Genomic DNA, 17672 nt, shown 5'->3' on the forward strand with positions numbered 1-17672 from the left:
GGGTGTTTTGTTTTTCAACTTCCTTACAGTAAGTGAAGAAAGCTGACTGTTGCTTAAATTAGATCTTGGACCCTGGAGTTCTGAGAGTTCCCTGAAGGAGAACAAGTTTAGTGAGGTCCCAAGTTCCTCAAAGGGGCCATTGAAGTTCTAAGTTGCCTTTAGTTAAGTTTTGCCATTTCTGGAGGGACTGGACTGAGTCACTGAATGGTGAGACCCGTGAGAGCAGGACTGGAACCATCTTGGTCACCTGTGTCCTCAGCATCACCCAGCCCAGAGTGACAAATGGATGAACAAGTGAATGAGCACATTCACTGTGTAGTCATCACACCAATTCAAAAGAAAATACTAAATATTATATATTAAGTTTCTACCATGGGCCAAAGAAACCTATTGCTGTCAAGGCAATCCCAACTCATGGTAAACCCATGTGTTACAGAGTAGAAGTGAATTCCCTAAGGTTATTTTGGCTGTAACCTTTGCAGAAGCAGATCATCAGGCCTTTTTTTCTGTGGTGCCGCTGGGTGGGTTTGAACCATCAACCTTTTGTTCAGTAGACCTGTGCAATCTGTTCGCATCACCCAGGGACCTGTCTTGTGCTAACTGCATTGTTATTATAAATAGTTATAATGAGTAACACCACCAAATTAAAAAAAAAAATTAATCTTAACGAACCATGAGATTCGTTTTCCCCAAATCCTCCTTCCCCTCCTTCCCTCCTCCCTTTCCAAGGCACCTAACAACAGTGTTCCCTTCTGGCAGTCCTCCATACCTCTGCCTCCAGGCAATTCTCCTTCATAACTCTTTATCCCTGAATCGGGGTTCCCTCCCTGTTTCCTCCCCCAGTTAATCCTCCTTCCAAAACTCCTCTCCCTTCAGTCCCCTCCCCCCACTTTTCATCTCCCTCCATCCCTCCTTTTCAGGTAGTCCTCCTTCCAGGTGAGCACCATATCGGTGAACGAACAGAACAATGATTCAAGCATGTGGTGTGGGCATAGGCCAAAGCCACTGGGTCAAAGATGAGTCCGTTTTAATTGTTACGGAGACAGGGAGAAGCCTTTGGATATGACCCCGTGAACCCCCTCCCCATGACCTACTCCTACTTCCCCAGGGAGTGTCCCCTCCAGTTAGGGTAGGAAGCCTCTTCTCCTAGAACAGTTCATCATGGGGGATCGGGATGGAAGGCAGGTTCCTGAGGGCAGGAGCACAGGGCTTCAGAGGACGCTGACCCGTTCGGCCAGGCCCTGCATCTCGTGCTCCTGCAGCGGGAGGGCCCCACCGAGCTCCGCATCGAAGGGCAGCCCAGGCCCGGGCAGCGGGTGCTCGGTAATGAACTGCTCCCAGCGGGCGTCGTCACTCTCGTGCGTGATGTACCGCTCGCCCATCTTGCCCTCCAACTCTCGGAGATCCAGCCACGTCTGGTACTCCTACGTCCGGGAGAACAGGGCTTAGCGTGGGGCAGCAGTCTACGCCCTACATCATTTTACCTGCCAGGGCGAGGCCCGGCACCTACTAAAACGAAGCCACACCCTTCCCAACAGACCCAGCCAATAATTAGCTCCACCCCTTCTACAGTCCAGCCAACAGGAGACTCCGCCTGCTCGACCAATAAGAGACACAGTCCCACCCCTTTCTCCAACCCAGCCAATGGGCAGCCCCACTCCCTTTGCTCTCAGCCCTGTCCCGTGCGTCACCTGTAACCAGGAGTGGCTGAGAGATTTGTCCACACTGTAACGCTTGCGCATCTTCACCTGCAGCAGGTTGTTGATGAGGTCGATGGCTGAGGCATGAAGGAGAGATACAAGCTCAATTCCTGAAGGGTGAGGGGATGTCCCTCGTCCAGCAGGCCACCCAGCCTACCTGCCGGCCATCTAGGCCTTCTGTACTGGCCCAGAGGCTCGGAAGCCTCATCCACGCCAGTCACTCAATTACCCACTTCCTCATCCAATCAAAAACTTATTTCTTACCCTCAGGCTCACACCTCAGTTTTACACCTCTTCACCAATTCTCTGCCTCAGTTACGGTACCTATGTTATTGTTATGGGTTGAACTGTGTCACCCCAAAATATGTGTTGTAAATCCTAACCTCTATGCCTAAACTCATTTAGGAATGGGTTGTCTTTGTTATGTTAATAAGACAGGATTAGTACAGGGTGCATCCCAAGTCTCTTTTGAGATACAAAAGAAGAGATGAGAGAAGAGAGGTTGTCAAGCCACATGAAGATCACCCAGGGGCAGAAGCTCGAAAGAGATAAAGACCTTCCTCCAGAGCCCACAGGGAAAGAGAAAAGTCTTGCCCCAGAGCCCGCATCCTGATTTTGGACTTCTAGCCTCCTAAACTGTGAGAAAATAAAATTTCTGTTTGTTAAAGCCACCCACTTGTGGTATTTCTGTTATAGTAGCACTAGGTAACTAAGACAGGTTATTGCCACAATTTTTGTCATACACAGACAACTACCTGTACTATACTTAATATTCTTCTCTGTCTTTGTTGGTGTTAGTTGCCATCTGACCCCATGTGTGCAAAGTAGAACTGTGCTCCAAGGCTGATCACTGGGCCTGTCTTCCAAGGTGCCTCTGGGTGGATTTGAACAGCCAACCTTTTACAGCTAGTAGCCAAGCACTTAACCATTTGCACCACCAAGGGATTCCTAATATTCTTATGTAAACTAACTCATTTATCCAAGATATTCTGTTAAGTGGACAAAAGCAAATTGGAGAAGAGTATGCACATTTTGCTGCCTTCTGAGTAACAAAGGAAATAAAATATGTTCACATACTTGCTTGCAAGGAGTCCCTGGTGCCACAAACGGTTTGTGCTCAACTGCTAATTGAAAGGCTTGCAGTTCAAACCCACCTGGGGTGCTAGGAAAGAAAGACCTAGTGATCTCCTTCCATAAAGATTACAGCCAAGGAAATCTTATGAAACAGTTCCACTCTAACACATTGGGTTGCCATGAGTTGCAATCAACTCAAGGCAATGAGTTTTTATTTTTATTTATTCGCTTGCATACACGTAAAACCTCTCTCAAGAGACAGGATACTCATAAGAGCCATTTGCCCTTAGGAGAGAGAATTTTCGCTGCAGACTCTTTTGCGTATTTAAAAATTTGAAGTATACAGTTAACCTTGGCCCAAATTATTGAGCTTTTGTTTTAAATCAGTTTATGTTTTTTTCAATTTACCTTTAAGGTTAAATATAAATTTATTTAAAATGGATACTTTTAAATCACCCTGGTCAGTGGAAATCCGATGGTCATTTGCCATGTCCACAAAAATAAAATGAGAATAAAAACAATGATCTTAGATGCCAATCAGGCACTGGTTCCCTGCAGAAAGGCCAGAGACCAAGAGACCTTTTTTTTTTCCTGTGAAAAGAATTAGTGAGTGTCATGGATTGAATTATGTCCCCCCAAAAATGTGTGTATCAACTTGGTTAGGCCATGATTCCCAGTATTGTGTGGTTGTCCTCCATTTTGTGGTTGTAATTTTATTTTAAGAGGATTAAGGTGAGATTGTAACACCGCCCTTAACTCAGGTCACCTCCCCATCCAATGGAAAGGGAGTTTCCCTGGAATGTGGCCTGCGCCACCTTTTATCTCTCAAGAGATAAAAGGAAAGGCAAGCAAGCAGAGAGTTGGGGACCTCATACCACCAAGAAAGCAGTGTCGGGAGCAGAGCGCATCCTTTGGACCTGGGATCCCTGCGCCTGAAAAGCTCCTCGACCATGGGAAGATTGAGGTCAAGGACCTTCCTCCAGAGCCGACAAAGAGAGAAAGCCTTCCCCTGGAGCTGACACCCTGAATTTGGACTTATAACCTACTAAGCTGCGAGAGAATAAATTTCTCTTTGTTAAAGGCATCCACTTGTAGTATTTCTGTTATAGCAGCACTAGATGACTAAGACAGACATTCAGGACAAACCAGCACTGCCTGAGACTCCTTGACCACAAATTTGAAGGACAAAGCTTCACTGAGTGACTCCATCTGAGTATCCACTGGTCTGGTCAACACCCACAGACTCCCTCACAATTGTCCACCCATTCAGGCACATTCCACATACTTCTACTGAGGGGCTACAGAGTGGGCCTTAGAAAGGCAATCCTGGGGACCCCTAATATTACATGCTATGGATTGAATTGTATCCCCCAAAAAGAAATAAGTCAGTCCTAATCCCTCTACCGGAAACTCTGGTAGCATAGTGGTTAAGAGCTAAGGCTGCTAACCAAAAGGTCAGCAGTTCAAATCCACCAGGTGCTCCTTGGAATCGTATGGGGCAGTTCTACTCTGTCCTATAGGGTCGCTATGAGTCGGAATCGACTCAACGGCAGTGGGTTCAGTTTTTGGCGGGGAATCCCCCTACCTGGTAAATATGACCCTGTTTGGAAATGGGGGTTTCTTTTGTCATACTGGTGTAGGGTGGGTCCTAAACCTAACCTCTTCTGAATGGTGTCTTATAAACACATACAGAGGTGAACACACACATACCCACACACGCCCACACACACCCAGCAGATATATCTACAAGCCCAGGAACCCACAAAAATTGCCAATGGCTACTAGAAGCTGAAAGAGACAAAAGACCTTCCCCTGGAGCCAATGCCCTGAATTAGGACATCAAACTTCCTGAACTGTGAGAAAATAAGTTTCTGTTCTTTAAAGCTACTCACTTGTATTTTTTGTTACAGCAGCACTGGGTAACTAAGATATTACTCCAAGAATCAAGTCCATTTTCATTCTCATCTCTTGGTGCTTAGGCCCACCACCAAGACCTTTTCCTGTACTGAGTAACCTCCATATAACCTCCTCTCTGCCTGCTCCATGAGGTCAAACCCCTCTAGGGCTCTTCCCCTTCTTCCCAATCCTCTCAAGGGAGCTTCTCCACGCACCATCCTTTCTGTCCAATTCACCACAGAATTCCCGGAACCTAGGATAATCAGTACCAGGAACACAGTAGGCACTTCACAGGTACTTATTGAAGACATTTTTGTCTCCTTAATCTTCCGCCCATACTCATCTGTCCTCCAGGGCTCCCTGGCTCAGGACCTGCCCCTTGTTCTCCTTCCACCTTATTGGTGCACCCCAGAATCTTGCCTCCGCCTCTGGCCCTCACTCGCTAAATGTCCCACTTCCACACCTGGCTCCAGCCCAAGGCTTCAGGCCTCAGGACTTAACTTTCCCAGGCGTGCCTCCTGTCCTCACCTGACCATCTCCTGATGGGACCACCTCCTGATGGGACCATCTCTTGATGGGTCCAACTCACGAGGCCCAGCGCCACTACCTGATCACGCTTTTAGACACCAAAGCCCTTGGATGCAGAGACCCCAGTGTCTGCCTCAATTCTGGTATCCTTCTCTTAGCAGTTACACACTCCTCCCCTCACCAACTCCCAGGTGCCAAGCTGTGACCCTGGCCTCAAGGCTTGGCTTTTTAAGCTTCAAGTCCTGCTCCTTTTCTGGCTTCGCCCCCAGATGGGCGCTCTCCATCACTAGCCCCACTCCCAGGTGGGTGCTCTCCACCACTAGCCCCGCCCCCAGGTGGGCCCTCTCCATCACTGGCCCCATTCCCAGGTGGACCCTCTCCATCGCTGGCCCTGCCACTTGGCCCTCTCCAGCACCAACCAGCCTTGCTTGCTGCCACGAGCCCCAGGCTCCGGGCCTCCCAGTCCCGTGGTTGATCTCTACTCTAGTCTTGCCCCCTACATCCTGCTCATAGCCAAGCCCTTGTTCCTCCACCTTGCCCCTGGCACATTCGCTTTTGTAGGGCTAATCCTTTCCTGGTCATAAATAACCCCAAAGGCTCCAGGCCTCAGCTAAGTCCTTGAGAGAGTTTGCCCTTTCTCCCGGCCATCCCAGACCTTTGGCCTTCCCAGGTCCAGTCCTTCTCCTTGCGCTGCCCTGGGCGGACTGAGTCTCCCCCTGCCCCCAAAGCACCAGGCAGCTGTCTTAGCACTTCTAGGGCAATTTGTTTCCAACTCACACAGCCTAGTCTCAGCCCCTGTCTCTGGGTCCCTGGTCTTATACATACCCCTAAGTCCTGACCCCAGGGTTCCAGGCCCAGAGAGCTCGTCACTTACAGGACTGCCCTCGCTGCCCCACCCCCCACAAGGCTGCACCCCCAGGGCACCAGGCCCCTGACCTGGCTATTGGAGGACCCACTCCTTCTGGCCCCCCCACTCTCCCCACCCTGCAGTGGAGCCACGCCCCCAGCCTGGCTAACCTCCCTTGGAGATGTGGCTCCAGGGGCTGGGCGGGTACATGAAGGCGGCATTCTGGATCTGGTCGTTGATGTCCTCATCCTCATTGAAGGGGAATGTGCCACTGAGGCTGACGTACATGATCACGCCCACCGACCACATGTCCAGAGAGCGGTTGTAGCCCTGGTTGAGCAGCACCTCCGGAGCCAGGTAGGCAGGTGTGCCCACCACTGAGCGCCGGAATGACTTCTCACCGATAATGCGCGCAAAGCCGAAGTCACATAGCTTCACCTGTGGAGGGTGGAGGAGGAGCAGGTCTGAGGGAGCTGCGAGGCCACCCTTGTCGCCCCCATCGCAGCATTCCAGAGGAAATGCAGAGCTGTGGTTACAAATACTGGTTCGAATCCCAGCTCCTCTGCTCACCAGCTGAGTGACCCTCTCTGTACCAGAAAGAGCATAACAACACCTACCTCGAAGGTTTGTCTGGGGATTAAATTAACCAACGCATCAAAAGCGCATAGATAATAAATGCCTGGCATAGAGTGAGCACTCAATAAGCGCTACCAGCGGCTATACCTCTGTTACCCCCAGCACTTGCTCTTAACCTCCCTGTGCCTCAGTTTCCTCTCTTGTACAATAAAGATACTAACAGTCCCAACCTTAAAGGCTGGCTGTATAGCTTAAGAATACATACATGTAAAGTGTTGGGGTAGTGCCTGGAACAGAGGAAGCCTCAGTAACCGCAGGTGAAGGACCTAACTTGTCCAGCCCCTAGGCAGGGCAGATAGTAAAACAATAAGCCTAACAAGTAAGTGAGTTACATTGTATGTTAGAAGGTGGGACAGTTGTTGTTTGCTGCCATCAAGTCGACCCCTGATTCCTGGCAACACCATGCACAACAAAATGAAATACTCCTCAGTCCTGCACCATCCCTCATGACGGGTTGCAGATCAGAACATTGGCTGGAAATCATCGGCTGATTTTCGGAAGTAGATCTCCAGGCCTGTCTTAGTCTGGAAACTAAACGGAAACCTGTTCAGCATCCTAGCAACATGTAAGGCTCCAATGACAGACGGGTGGTGGCTGCGCATGAGGAGCAATGGCCAGGAATCAAACCCTGGTCTCCTGCATGGAAGGTGAGAATTCTACCGCTGAACCCCCTTATTTATATTTAGGGCCAGATAATTCTTTGTTGGGGGTGGATGGTCCTGTTCCCTGTAAGTGGTTTAGCAGCATCCCTGGCCTCTACCTATTAGATACCAGAGTACTCCCCCTCCTCAGTTGTGATAATAAAAAAAGTCTTTAGACATGGCCAAATGTCTTGTAGGGGGAAAAATCGCCCCCAGCTGAAAACCACTGCTATAAATGGATGCTCCTTAGGCACAGAGATGGGGCATGTCTTTGCTCACTATAGACCTCATGACCCCAACATAGGGCTTGGACATAGTGAAAAAAAAAAAACAAAAAAACATTGCCATCAAGTAGATTCTAACTCATGGTGACCCCATGTGTTACAGATTGGAACTGCTTGCTTCATAGGGTTTTCCTGGGGGTAATGTTTATGGAAGTAGTTTGTGGTGCTACTGGGTAGGTTTGATCTGCCAACCTTTAGGCTGGCAGCCGATCACAAATTGCATGCACCACCCAGGGACCTTTGGCACATAGTAGGCACACAATAATTTTTAGTTCACTGAAAATGAGCCTCCAGCTTTTGAAATGAACTGAACCAAATGATTTGTAAAACACGGAAAATAAAGCAAAAATTTCACAGGAATGTGAAAGGGATAAATGAGAACCTGTAACCAAAGGCGCTGAAACACACTAAAACATAACAAAACAGTTGTCAAGGAGTTGATTCTGACTCATAGTGAACCCACGTGTTTCAGAGTAGAAGTGCATTCCAAAGGGTTTTCAATGGTTGATTTTTCAGAAGTAAATCACTAGGCTTTTCTTTCAAGGCACCTCTGGGTGGATTCAAACCACCAAACTTTCGGTTGGTGGCCAAGTACTTAACCATTTGTACCACCCAGGAACCCCTTAAACACAGTAGGGGCTAAATAAATTGTGGTTGTTATAATCATTCTTGTCAACCTGACTCCTCTACTAAAGGGGTTCTCACCTCCCAGCCAGCAGGCCTCCCAAAACTGTTTCCCTAACAGACCCACAGCCAGTTGTCCCCCAACATTTGTCCTCTGCTGCTTCTCCCCTCAATTTAGTAGACCACATGGCCACCAAGAATAAACACTACATTTCCCAGCTTCCCTTGCAGCCAGGTGTGGCCACGTGACCAAGTTCTGGCCAATGGGATGTGATCTGTGCAACTTGCAAGCATTGCTTTGGAGAAGTCAAGAGATATACCCATGTTCTCTAGCTCATTTCTCGCCTCCTTCCCTCTGGCTGGAAAGCAGACATAGTAGGCGGCCATCATGGACCAGGAGGACCCAGCAACACCATAAAGAGGGCAGATCACTAAGGTAGCAGGAGCCTGGGTCCCCAATACCATGGGATGGCTTTTTCAGCCCCAGAATGCTTCCACTGAACTTTTACATGAGTAAGAAACAGGCTTCTATCTTATTTAAGCCATTGTTACCTTGGGTCTCTTTTGTAGCAGCTGAACCTACATCTTTAAAAAAAAAATTTTTTTTTTAATTTTGGTGAAAATATACACAACAAAACATACTATGCTTCAACAATTTCTACATGCACAATTCAGTGACACTGGTTACATTCTTCAAGTTGTGCCACCTTTCTTGACAACCTTTTCCAAACTACTTCACTCTCATTAACACAAACTCGCTGCCCCTTTAAGCTTCTCATCTTTCCTTTCAAGTTGCTGTTGTCAATTTGATCACATATAGATAATCCTTTAAAAGAGTATAAAGCTTAATGCGGCCATTCTTTTCTAATTTGGCTAAACTGTTATTTGATTCAAAGATGACAGCTGAACCTACATCTTAATTAATACAATCCTCAACGCTCCCAGTGGTGGCTAGAATTCCCCAAATCACAAGAGGATGTAACTGACCTGGGGAAATGGGTCGGCTGATGCCAGCAAAACGTTTTCCGGTTTCAAGTCACAGTGGACGATGTTCTTGAAATGAAGGTGTCGCAAAGCCACCAGGATCTGACAGAAGGAGATGGGGTCAGTATGCAGGGTGCCTGCCCCAGATCCCACCTTCGGCAGCCAGCCCTCCAAGCCCCATCCAAGCCCTTCTCTGTACCCCTAAAGACACCCCATCTGGGCAGGGGAGGCATTGGAGCATCAAAGAACCTGAGACACCCCAGAACTATTTACACTGAGATGTTAGGACTTGAACAGAAAATTCTAGAAAGGTTGAACTGCAGCTGTTGGGCTGGAAGGATCCTCAGAGACTCTCTCGCACGTGATACACTTCTGATAAAACTGAGCTATTAATAGAGCAGGAGCTTTCAAGGAGAGCTTACTGTGTGTATGATTCAAATTTTTTAAAAATATTTTTTCACTCTTTAAAAAGCTGTAACACAAAACAATACATGTACAAATAAGACCTGAGTTATATACCAAACGTAAAGCTCTTGTTGGGGGGCGGGTGGGGAGGATTCCAGAGCCAGGTGGCCCAGCTGGAAAGCCTGGTTCCCACACTTAATAGCTTGTGGTCTTGGGCAAATCACTTCACCTCTCTGGGTCTCTGTTTCCTCATCTGTAAAATGGGAGTAATAACAGCACCTGCCTTTGAGGGTTGCTGTGAGGTTTAAATGAGTTGATACATGCCAAGCGGTTTAGGACAGTGTCTGGCACAGAGCAAACACTGTATGTTAGTGATTATTATTGGTGGTGGTAATGGTTCTTATTTTTGTGATAGGCTGTTGAACACATTTTTACGCATGTCACAAAAAAGCTTCTCCTGCTGTATCTGCTGGAGTCCCTGGGTGGTGCAAACAGTTAATGTGCCTGGCTGCTAACCGAAAGGTTGGTGGTTTGAGTCCACTCTGAGGCATCTCAGAAGGCCCGGTGGTCTACTTCCAAAAAAGTCAGCCACTGAAAACCCTATGGAGTGCAGTTCTACTCTGACACCTCTGGGGTTGTCATGAGTTGGAATCAACTTGACAGCAATTGGTTTGGCTGTATCTATTAATGCGAGAGTATCCTATGATAGCAAGGTGAGCTAATTCAAAAAACAAACAAAAACTGTTACCATTTGTAGCCACTTATCTATGGGACTCACAATTTTCCTTGATTCTGTGTCTCCCCAACAAAATACTAAATATACTGGAAGCACGGAATGATGTAAGCATGCAATTCTCATCTGTGTTTCCGAATGTGTACGTATCCTCACTGTTTTGAGTCGAGGTGTTTCATAAAGAAGTGTCATTTGAAAGTCACTGCTGGAGTCCAACCTCCTCGTTCCATAGGCAGGGAGACCGAGACCCACAGATCTATGTGTACGTCACCATCTCCAGGTTTTCTGTTTGTTGATTTGGTTTTCTCCCAGTTAACATGGTGAACAAAGGGGACAGTTTGGAAGCTAGATAGATCCAGGCTCAAATCTTGGACAGACTGCTACCTAGCTGGGTGACATTGGGCCAGAGACTCATACATCCCCTCACCTCAGTTTTTCTTATCTGTACAATGGGTGTCAAAGATACCTACCTCACAGGGTGGTTGTTAGGCCTAAACAAGATCGTGAGCTAAAGGGCTTAGCACAGGACTTGAGGCTGGGGCAGCCAAGAGCCTGGAAAGCAGAAATCTGCAGAGAGAGAGAGAGAGGAGACAAGAGCAGGCAAGAAGACAGGAAGAGAGAGAAGACCGGAAAGAAAAGTTGTTTCAATTGCTGAAGGTGGTCAGCTCCTCTCCTCACCCAAAGTTTGAGTGAGCCCCTCAGTGGGTCTCTGTCCCCACCCTGCAAGACAGGCTGACAAAGACAGGCACACTGCTTGGGAGAGTGGTGGTTCTGGGCTTGGGTTAAGGAAGCCAGTTCAGGGAACTTTGCAACCAACAGAGATTTTACAGAATAAGGTGAGGTACCAGCCAGATGGGAAAGTCTTTCTAGGCAGGATGTGAAACTCAGAAGCCAGGAAAGGGGACACTTAACATTGTAAAAGTTAAACCCTATGTAGCAAATAAAAGCCATAAACAAAGAAAAGAGGCAAACACTGGGATAAAAGAATTGAACAACACAATGACTGGATCTAATGTCTCCCATATACAAAGAGCTCTTACAATTCAATAACAAAAAGAGAATACTCCAATTGAAAAATGGACAAAGGGCACACAAAGCAGAGTGACACGAAAAGAAATCCAAGTGGCCAATAAGCATATGAAAATATGGTCAACCTCACCCATAATTTTTAAACTGCTACATACAGTGACAAAGAAGTATCATTTTTCCACTGATATGACTGGCAGTTATTTTTATCCAGTGTTGTTGCTGAGGAGTGAGAAAATAAGCATTCTCATGTCCTGATGGTGACAGCAAAGATTGAAAAGGATTTATAGAAAAGGATTTATATGACATCTGTGATACTTTTTAAAGCGTATTTCTCTAGACTCAGGAGTCAACTACTTTGAAATTCTCCCACCAGAGCACGATGTTTGTCAACGGATATTCACAGGATGTTGTTTGCAATGGTGGGAAAACGAAAATGACCTACATGTCCAGCAACCAGGAAATTTGGTGAAATCCATTCAGGGCTACAACTGAGAAGAGGTGGGTCTACTGTGTACAGAAATGGGACAATCTCCCAAATTTATTGTTTACATGAAGAAAGTAAGGGGCAGAACAATAGACAGTAGTATATATGTCTCAATGGGTCTCTGTCCCCAGTGTAAATGCACACACACAGAAAACACAAAGTCTGAATAGAACACAAACTAGTTTGGCATTACTGGTTAGAAGCATAGACAGTGGGTTCAACCCCACTAGCTTTGTAACCTGGGACAAGTTACTGAACATCTCTGGGCCTCAGTTTCTTCAACTGTAAAGTGGGCATGATACTAACAGCACCTCCTACATCGACTGCTATGAAGATCAGTAAGTAAAACAGTGCCTGGTACACAATGACAGCTCAGTAAATGTGAGTGACCACTGTCATCACCATCATCATCATTATCAGCATTCCCCATCCAGCCCTGACCTCTCTGGGTTCTCACTCTCTAGGGACAGGTCTATGAGTCAGGGCTGTCTGAGGCACCACTAGGTCCCTAGTGCTGCCTCCGCAGGGCCAGGTACAGACCAGGGGCTCAGGGAATGCTTGTTGACTGAGCAATCTAATGAATGAATGAATGAGTTCCCCACAGAAAGGCCCCTCTCCCGTTTTTCTAGATGAGTGAAGTCAGACCCAGGGAGCCTGACTCATCATTTGTTATTTTTATTATTCTTATTGCCACTCAACTAATATTATTATATTGTTGTGTTTATTTTTTAAGGATCCCTAGTGGCGCAATGGTTAAACAGTTGCTCCTAACCGAAAGGTTGGCAGTTTGAACCCACCCAGTGGCTCTGTGGGAGAAGGACCTGGCAATCTGCTTCCATAAAGATTCACAGCCAAGGAAACCCTATGGAGCAGTTCTACTCTGTCGCATGGGGTTTCTATGAGTCGGAATTGACTAGATGGCATATAACAACAACAACAACATTGTTATTTTAAAATTATTATTACTCTAGTATTATTTTTTTGCGTCCCTGGGTGGTACAAATGGTTAATGCGTTCAGCTGTTAACCAAAAAGCTAGTGGTTCGAATCCACCCAGATGTGCTTCAGAAGAAAAATCAGCACTGAAAATTCTATGGAACGCAGTTCCACTCTGACACACATGGGGTCACCACGAGTCAGACTCAACATGACAGCAACTGGTTTTAATGGCTTATTATTTTCTATTGTTACTATTACACTATTATTATTACTCTATTATTTTTTTATTGTTATAATTATCACTCTATTTTCCCATTATTAATACCATATACTTTGGACATGTTATCAGGAGGGATCAGTCCCTGGAGAAGGACATCATGCTTGGTAAAGTAGTGGGTCAACAATAAAACGAAGGCCCCCAAGCAGACGGATTGACACAGTGGCTGCAACAATGGGCTCAAGCATAACGATTGTGAGGATGGTGCAGGACCGGGCAGTGTTTCATTCTGTTGTACACAGGGTCGCTATGAGTCAGAACCGACTAGACGGCACCTAACAACAACAACATTATTATTTTTGTTATTGTTGTTGTGTGCCATCAAGTCAGCTTTGACTCATAGCGACCCCATGTGACAGAGTAGAGCCACCCCATAGGGTTTTCTAGGCTGTAATCTTTACAGGGAAAACCCTGGTGGCGTAGTGGTTAAGTGCTATGGCTGCTAACCAAAGGGTTGGCAGTTTGAATCCGCCAGGCGCTCCTTGGAAACTCTGTGGGGCAGTTCTACTCTGTCCTATAGGGTCGCTATGAGTTGGGATCGACTCGACGGCACTGGGTTTGGTTTTTGGTTTTTAATCTTTACAGGAGCAGATTGCCAGATCTTTCTCCCGTGGAACCACTGGGTGGGTTTGAACTGTCAACCTTTTAGTTAGCAGCTGAGCACTTAACCATTGTGCCACCAGGGATTACTCTTAATGTTTGTCCTATTATTATCATTATTACACTATTACTATTTCTTCCATTATTATTGTTATTACTCTTGTTATTTCCCTATTATTACTGTTACTGTATTATTTTTCTATCCTCTATCTGTCAGACTCCCACCCAGTGTCAGCCTGACCTTCCAGGGGATGCCTGCTAGAGGTGGGGTAGGGGGTGCTAGGGAGGAGGGAGGCAGTGGCAGGGCGCACCTGCGTGATGAGGAACTTGGTGAGGCGCTCGGGCAGCCGCCCCTTCTCGCTGGACAGGATCATCTCCAACATGTCCCCGTGCAGCTTCTCCATCACCACAAACACCTTCTCGGGTGTCTCGAACATGCACTCCAGGTTTACAATGCCAGGGTGCCGTAGGCTCTGGGGGGGGCAGGGTGGGGTGGTGGTCAGGGCCCAGGTCGCCTATGAACTCAGACACCAGACAGGAAGCCGTGGGAGCAGGCAGAGGAGAAGCAAGGAGGAAGCCCCTGGGAGGTGGCAGCTTCTTCCCTGGGTGGCACTGGGGGAGGGGAAGGGGCTTCCCACAGGCCATGACCTGAGAGGGACCACTCTCCTTGCACCACTGCAGGGCCCAAAGGACCTTTATATCAAGTTATTCTGGGAGGAGAGGAGGGGGAGCCTGTAGAAGTGGACAGGAGCCTCGTACATCTGTAACTTCTCAATCCATGTTACCTTCCTTCTTTCCCTGGCCTTGCCCTGACCTACCCTCTCCTTGCCCTGACCTACCCTCTCCTTGGGCTCTGGGCTCCAGTCCCACCCCCTCCCATTTATCCTCCAGGAGATCTAGAGAGATCTTTCTAAAGCAAACACCTGACCTGACCCTCCCTGCTCAAAATCCCTCAATGGCTCCCTAATACCCTCAGAGAAAGCCCACATGGTCTGACCCCACCCTTCTCCGTGGCTTCACTTCCCACCACTTCCCTGAACTTCTTTAAGTTCCTAGGGTACCTCATGTCCCCTCTTACCACCAGACCTTTGCATAGGCTGGTCCCTCTGCTCAGAACACCTTCTCCTCCCCTTTAGTCTCAACTTGCATATTCCCTCCTCCAGGAAGCCCTCCCTGACAACCCTCAGGCTGGGTCAGTTGCCCCCTGAAGGGAGGAATTAGGAAGTCAGGCCTTTCCACAGTGGGGCCAGAGCTGGGGCACAGACCCTGGTGGTCACCTGTAGAATGGCCACCTCGTTCCTGAGCTGGCTCTCCTGCTTGGTGGGGAAGCGCAGTTTGTCGATGACCTTTACTGCCACGTCCCGGCCCGTCTTCCGGTGCTTCCCTGGGCAGGGGCCAGGGGAGATGGGAGATGAGAGAAGAAGAACCTCCCAGTCCTGAAAAGAGGTGCTCCACCCCTGGACGTTCCCCCCACCCGACTGAGACACAGAGTCGGGGAAAAGGTGGGTGGAAGGCCATCAAGGTGGCTCTGTGCGGGAGGGCCCAGGAGATATGCAAGGAGCAGGGGGCCCTGGAATTAAAGGTGGAACAAAGGAAGATTCAGAACCAATCAGAATCTAGGATTTATCCCCCTCCCTATTAATAACAAAACCCTGGTGATGCAGTCGTTAAGAACTTGCCTGCTAACCAAAAGGTCGGCAGTTCGAATCCACCAGTTGCTCCTTAGAAATCCTATGGAGCAATTCTACTCCATCCTGTGGGGTTGCTATGACTCAGAATCAACTCAACAGCAATGGGTTCGGTATTTTTTAAATTAATACAGGAAAAAGTACACTGGTTTTTCCCAATGACAAAAGATCCTGTAACCACCTACATCAAAGATCTAGCTTTCTAAATCAGTTGCCATCAAGTTGATTCCAACTCACGGTGACCCCACGTGTGTCAGAGTAGAACTGTGCTCCACAGGGTTTTCAATGGCTGACTTTCTAGAAGTAAGGGGCCAGGTCTTTCTTCCAAGGCACCTCCAAGTGGACTCCAACAGCCGACCTTTCAGTTAGCAGCCGAGGGCTCAATGATTTACACCACCCAGGAACTCCTAGCTTTCTAAGCTAATCAATACAGAAGGTGTGAGTGTGTGGCCAACCCATGCTGAAAATGTGGAGCTCAGAACTGCTTCTCTGGCCCCCAGGGTCCTCTCTGGGCCAGCTCTGAAGTGTTCTTAGTTCCTACCTCCATAGACCACTCCAAACTGCCCTGAGCCCAGCACCTCGTCCGGGAAGATCTGGTAGACGGTGGCGATGTCCTGGGGTGGGGACAGGGAGCGTCAGGGTACATGTGGAGATAGGGGAGGGGTCAAAGAGTCTGGGGAGGGCTGGGAGGTTGTGTGCATGGGAGGGGAGGGCCTCTTGGGTCCATGGGGTATGGGCAGGGGTCTTACCACATTCTCTTGGATCTGACTGTTGGACACAGAGATGCTCAGAGAAGCTTGTCCTGGGGAGAGGGGAGAGGTGGAGGTGAGGGTTGGGCATGGCATTATCTTCCCCCATAATTTCAGAGGCAGCCCTTGGAGTCAGACCACCTGGGTTCAAATCTGAGTGACACAATGTGGGACTTCAGGATAGGGACTTGTCCACTAGGAACCTCAGTTTCCTTATCTGGACAATGGCGATAATAAAAGGATGGGAAATAATCAAATGGCCCTCACAGGGCCATGGGGAGGACTAGGTGAGATGTTCTAAGGGCTCAAGAAGTGATGTCATAAATGATTTCATTGAGCACTTCAGCAGCAAGGGAGGGATGCTGGTCCCATTTGACAGAAGAGGAAACTGAGGCTTGGGGGTAAACTCAAAACTGACCTCAGCATTTTCCCCCAAACTTGTGCCCCCAACCAAACCAAGCAAAGCAGGACATTTGAAAAGTCTTGATCTTTCTGCTATTTGAACGTCTCTCCCCCTCTTGCCCTTCCCCATCCCCACAGCCTGGTCCTGCCCCAGCTTCCTTCCTGGTCTCCCAGACCCGAGCTGCTCCCTTCTCTTCACTCTCCATAGGGAAGCTAGAGGGATCTTGCTGAAGCGCAAACCTGCCTCTGTACCGCCCCTGCTCATAATCTTGCCATGGCTCCCCAGTGCCCTTGAGGAGAAGCCCAAGTGCCTTAAATGGCCTAAAAGGCCTGGTCAGCCCCCTTATCTACCTTGTCATCATCTATCATTCTGCGTCCCCGACACACTGGCCTCCTTGCTGTGGCACAAATGCAGCAAGCTCTCGCTGACCTCCCGGCCTTTGCACTTGCTGTTCCCTCTGCCTGGAATGCTCTTTCCCTCATTCTGGATGTGGGTTAATCCTCCTCACCCTGCAGTCTCAGCTCAAATGTCACCCTGGGGCCACATCAGAGGTCTCTATAAAATGTTCCACATCACACTTGTTGTTTGTATAGGGTGCTCTAACATCTATCACCCACACTGAGTTATGAGCCCCAGAGGGTGAGAAGCTGGCCCTCTCTGATCATCCTCTGCCTCTGCCTGATGTGAGTCCCCATGTGTTTTCACCTATTGCACCTCTCCTCATCCTCCAGGTCCCAGCTCAGAACCACCTCCTCCAGGAAGTCCTCCACGACTCCTGTGCTGGAAGAGGAAATCCTCTGGCTCCCCTCAGAGAGAGAGGGAGGAGAAGGGCAGTTTGGAGGTAGACTTAGAGAAGAGACTATGGGGGTGGGGCCAGGTGGGGCAGAGCTAGAATTGGGGAGGGGACAGGAATAAAGCAGGAGGAGGGCTGGGGTTTAGGGGGTGGGCTTAAGGAGGTGATGCTGGGCCCAGTTGGGGTAAGGCCAGGCAGGAGCGGAGCTAGTCAGGGGACGGAATCAAAGCTAGAGGAAGGTTGGGTTTAGGAGATGGGGTTAGGTGGAGGTGAGGCTGGGCCCATCTGGGACAGGACCAGGCAGGGGCAGAGCTAGAGTTAGGGGCACAGCTGGCCTGGCTCCCCTGGCCCAGCCCTGC

The 17672-nt window shown here is 48.5% G+C and overlaps 1 protein-coding gene across 5 annotated transcripts in view; it reads right to left on the reverse strand.

Moving 5' to 3' along the window:
* Positions 1–1010: 1010 nt before the first annotated feature.
* The window catches only part of PRKD2 (protein kinase D2), a 33700-nt gene continuing 17038 nt past the window's right edge, over positions 1011–17672 (reverse strand). For 4 of the 5 annotated variants that reach the window (XM_064293864.1, XM_064293863.1, XM_064293865.1 and 1 more), the window contains 8 exons: positions 16118–16170; positions 15910–15982; positions 14958–15064; positions 13992–14153; positions 9218–9316; positions 6216–6483; positions 1692–1777; positions 1011–1424 (listed from right to left, as the gene is read on the reverse strand). In XM_064293864.1, coding sequence (XP_064149934.1) covers positions 1212–1424; positions 1692–1777; positions 6216–6483; positions 9218–9316; positions 13992–14153; positions 14958–15064; positions 15910–15982; positions 16118–16170 — 1061 coding nt within the window. In that variant the 3' untranslated portion in view covers positions 1011–1211. The remainder of the gene's footprint in view (positions 1425–1691; positions 1778–6215; positions 6484–9217; positions 9317–13991; positions 14154–14957; positions 15065–15909; positions 15983–16117; positions 16171–17672) is intronic. The other variant, XM_064293867.1, reaches the window with a different exon arrangement.

Source organism: Loxodonta africana, chromosome 11, assembly GCF_030014295.1.
Source record: "Loxodonta africana isolate mLoxAfr1 chromosome 11, mLoxAfr1.hap2, whole genome shotgun sequence".
NCBI classification, from domain to species: Eukaryota; Metazoa; Chordata; class Mammalia; order Proboscidea; family Elephantidae; genus Loxodonta; species Loxodonta africana.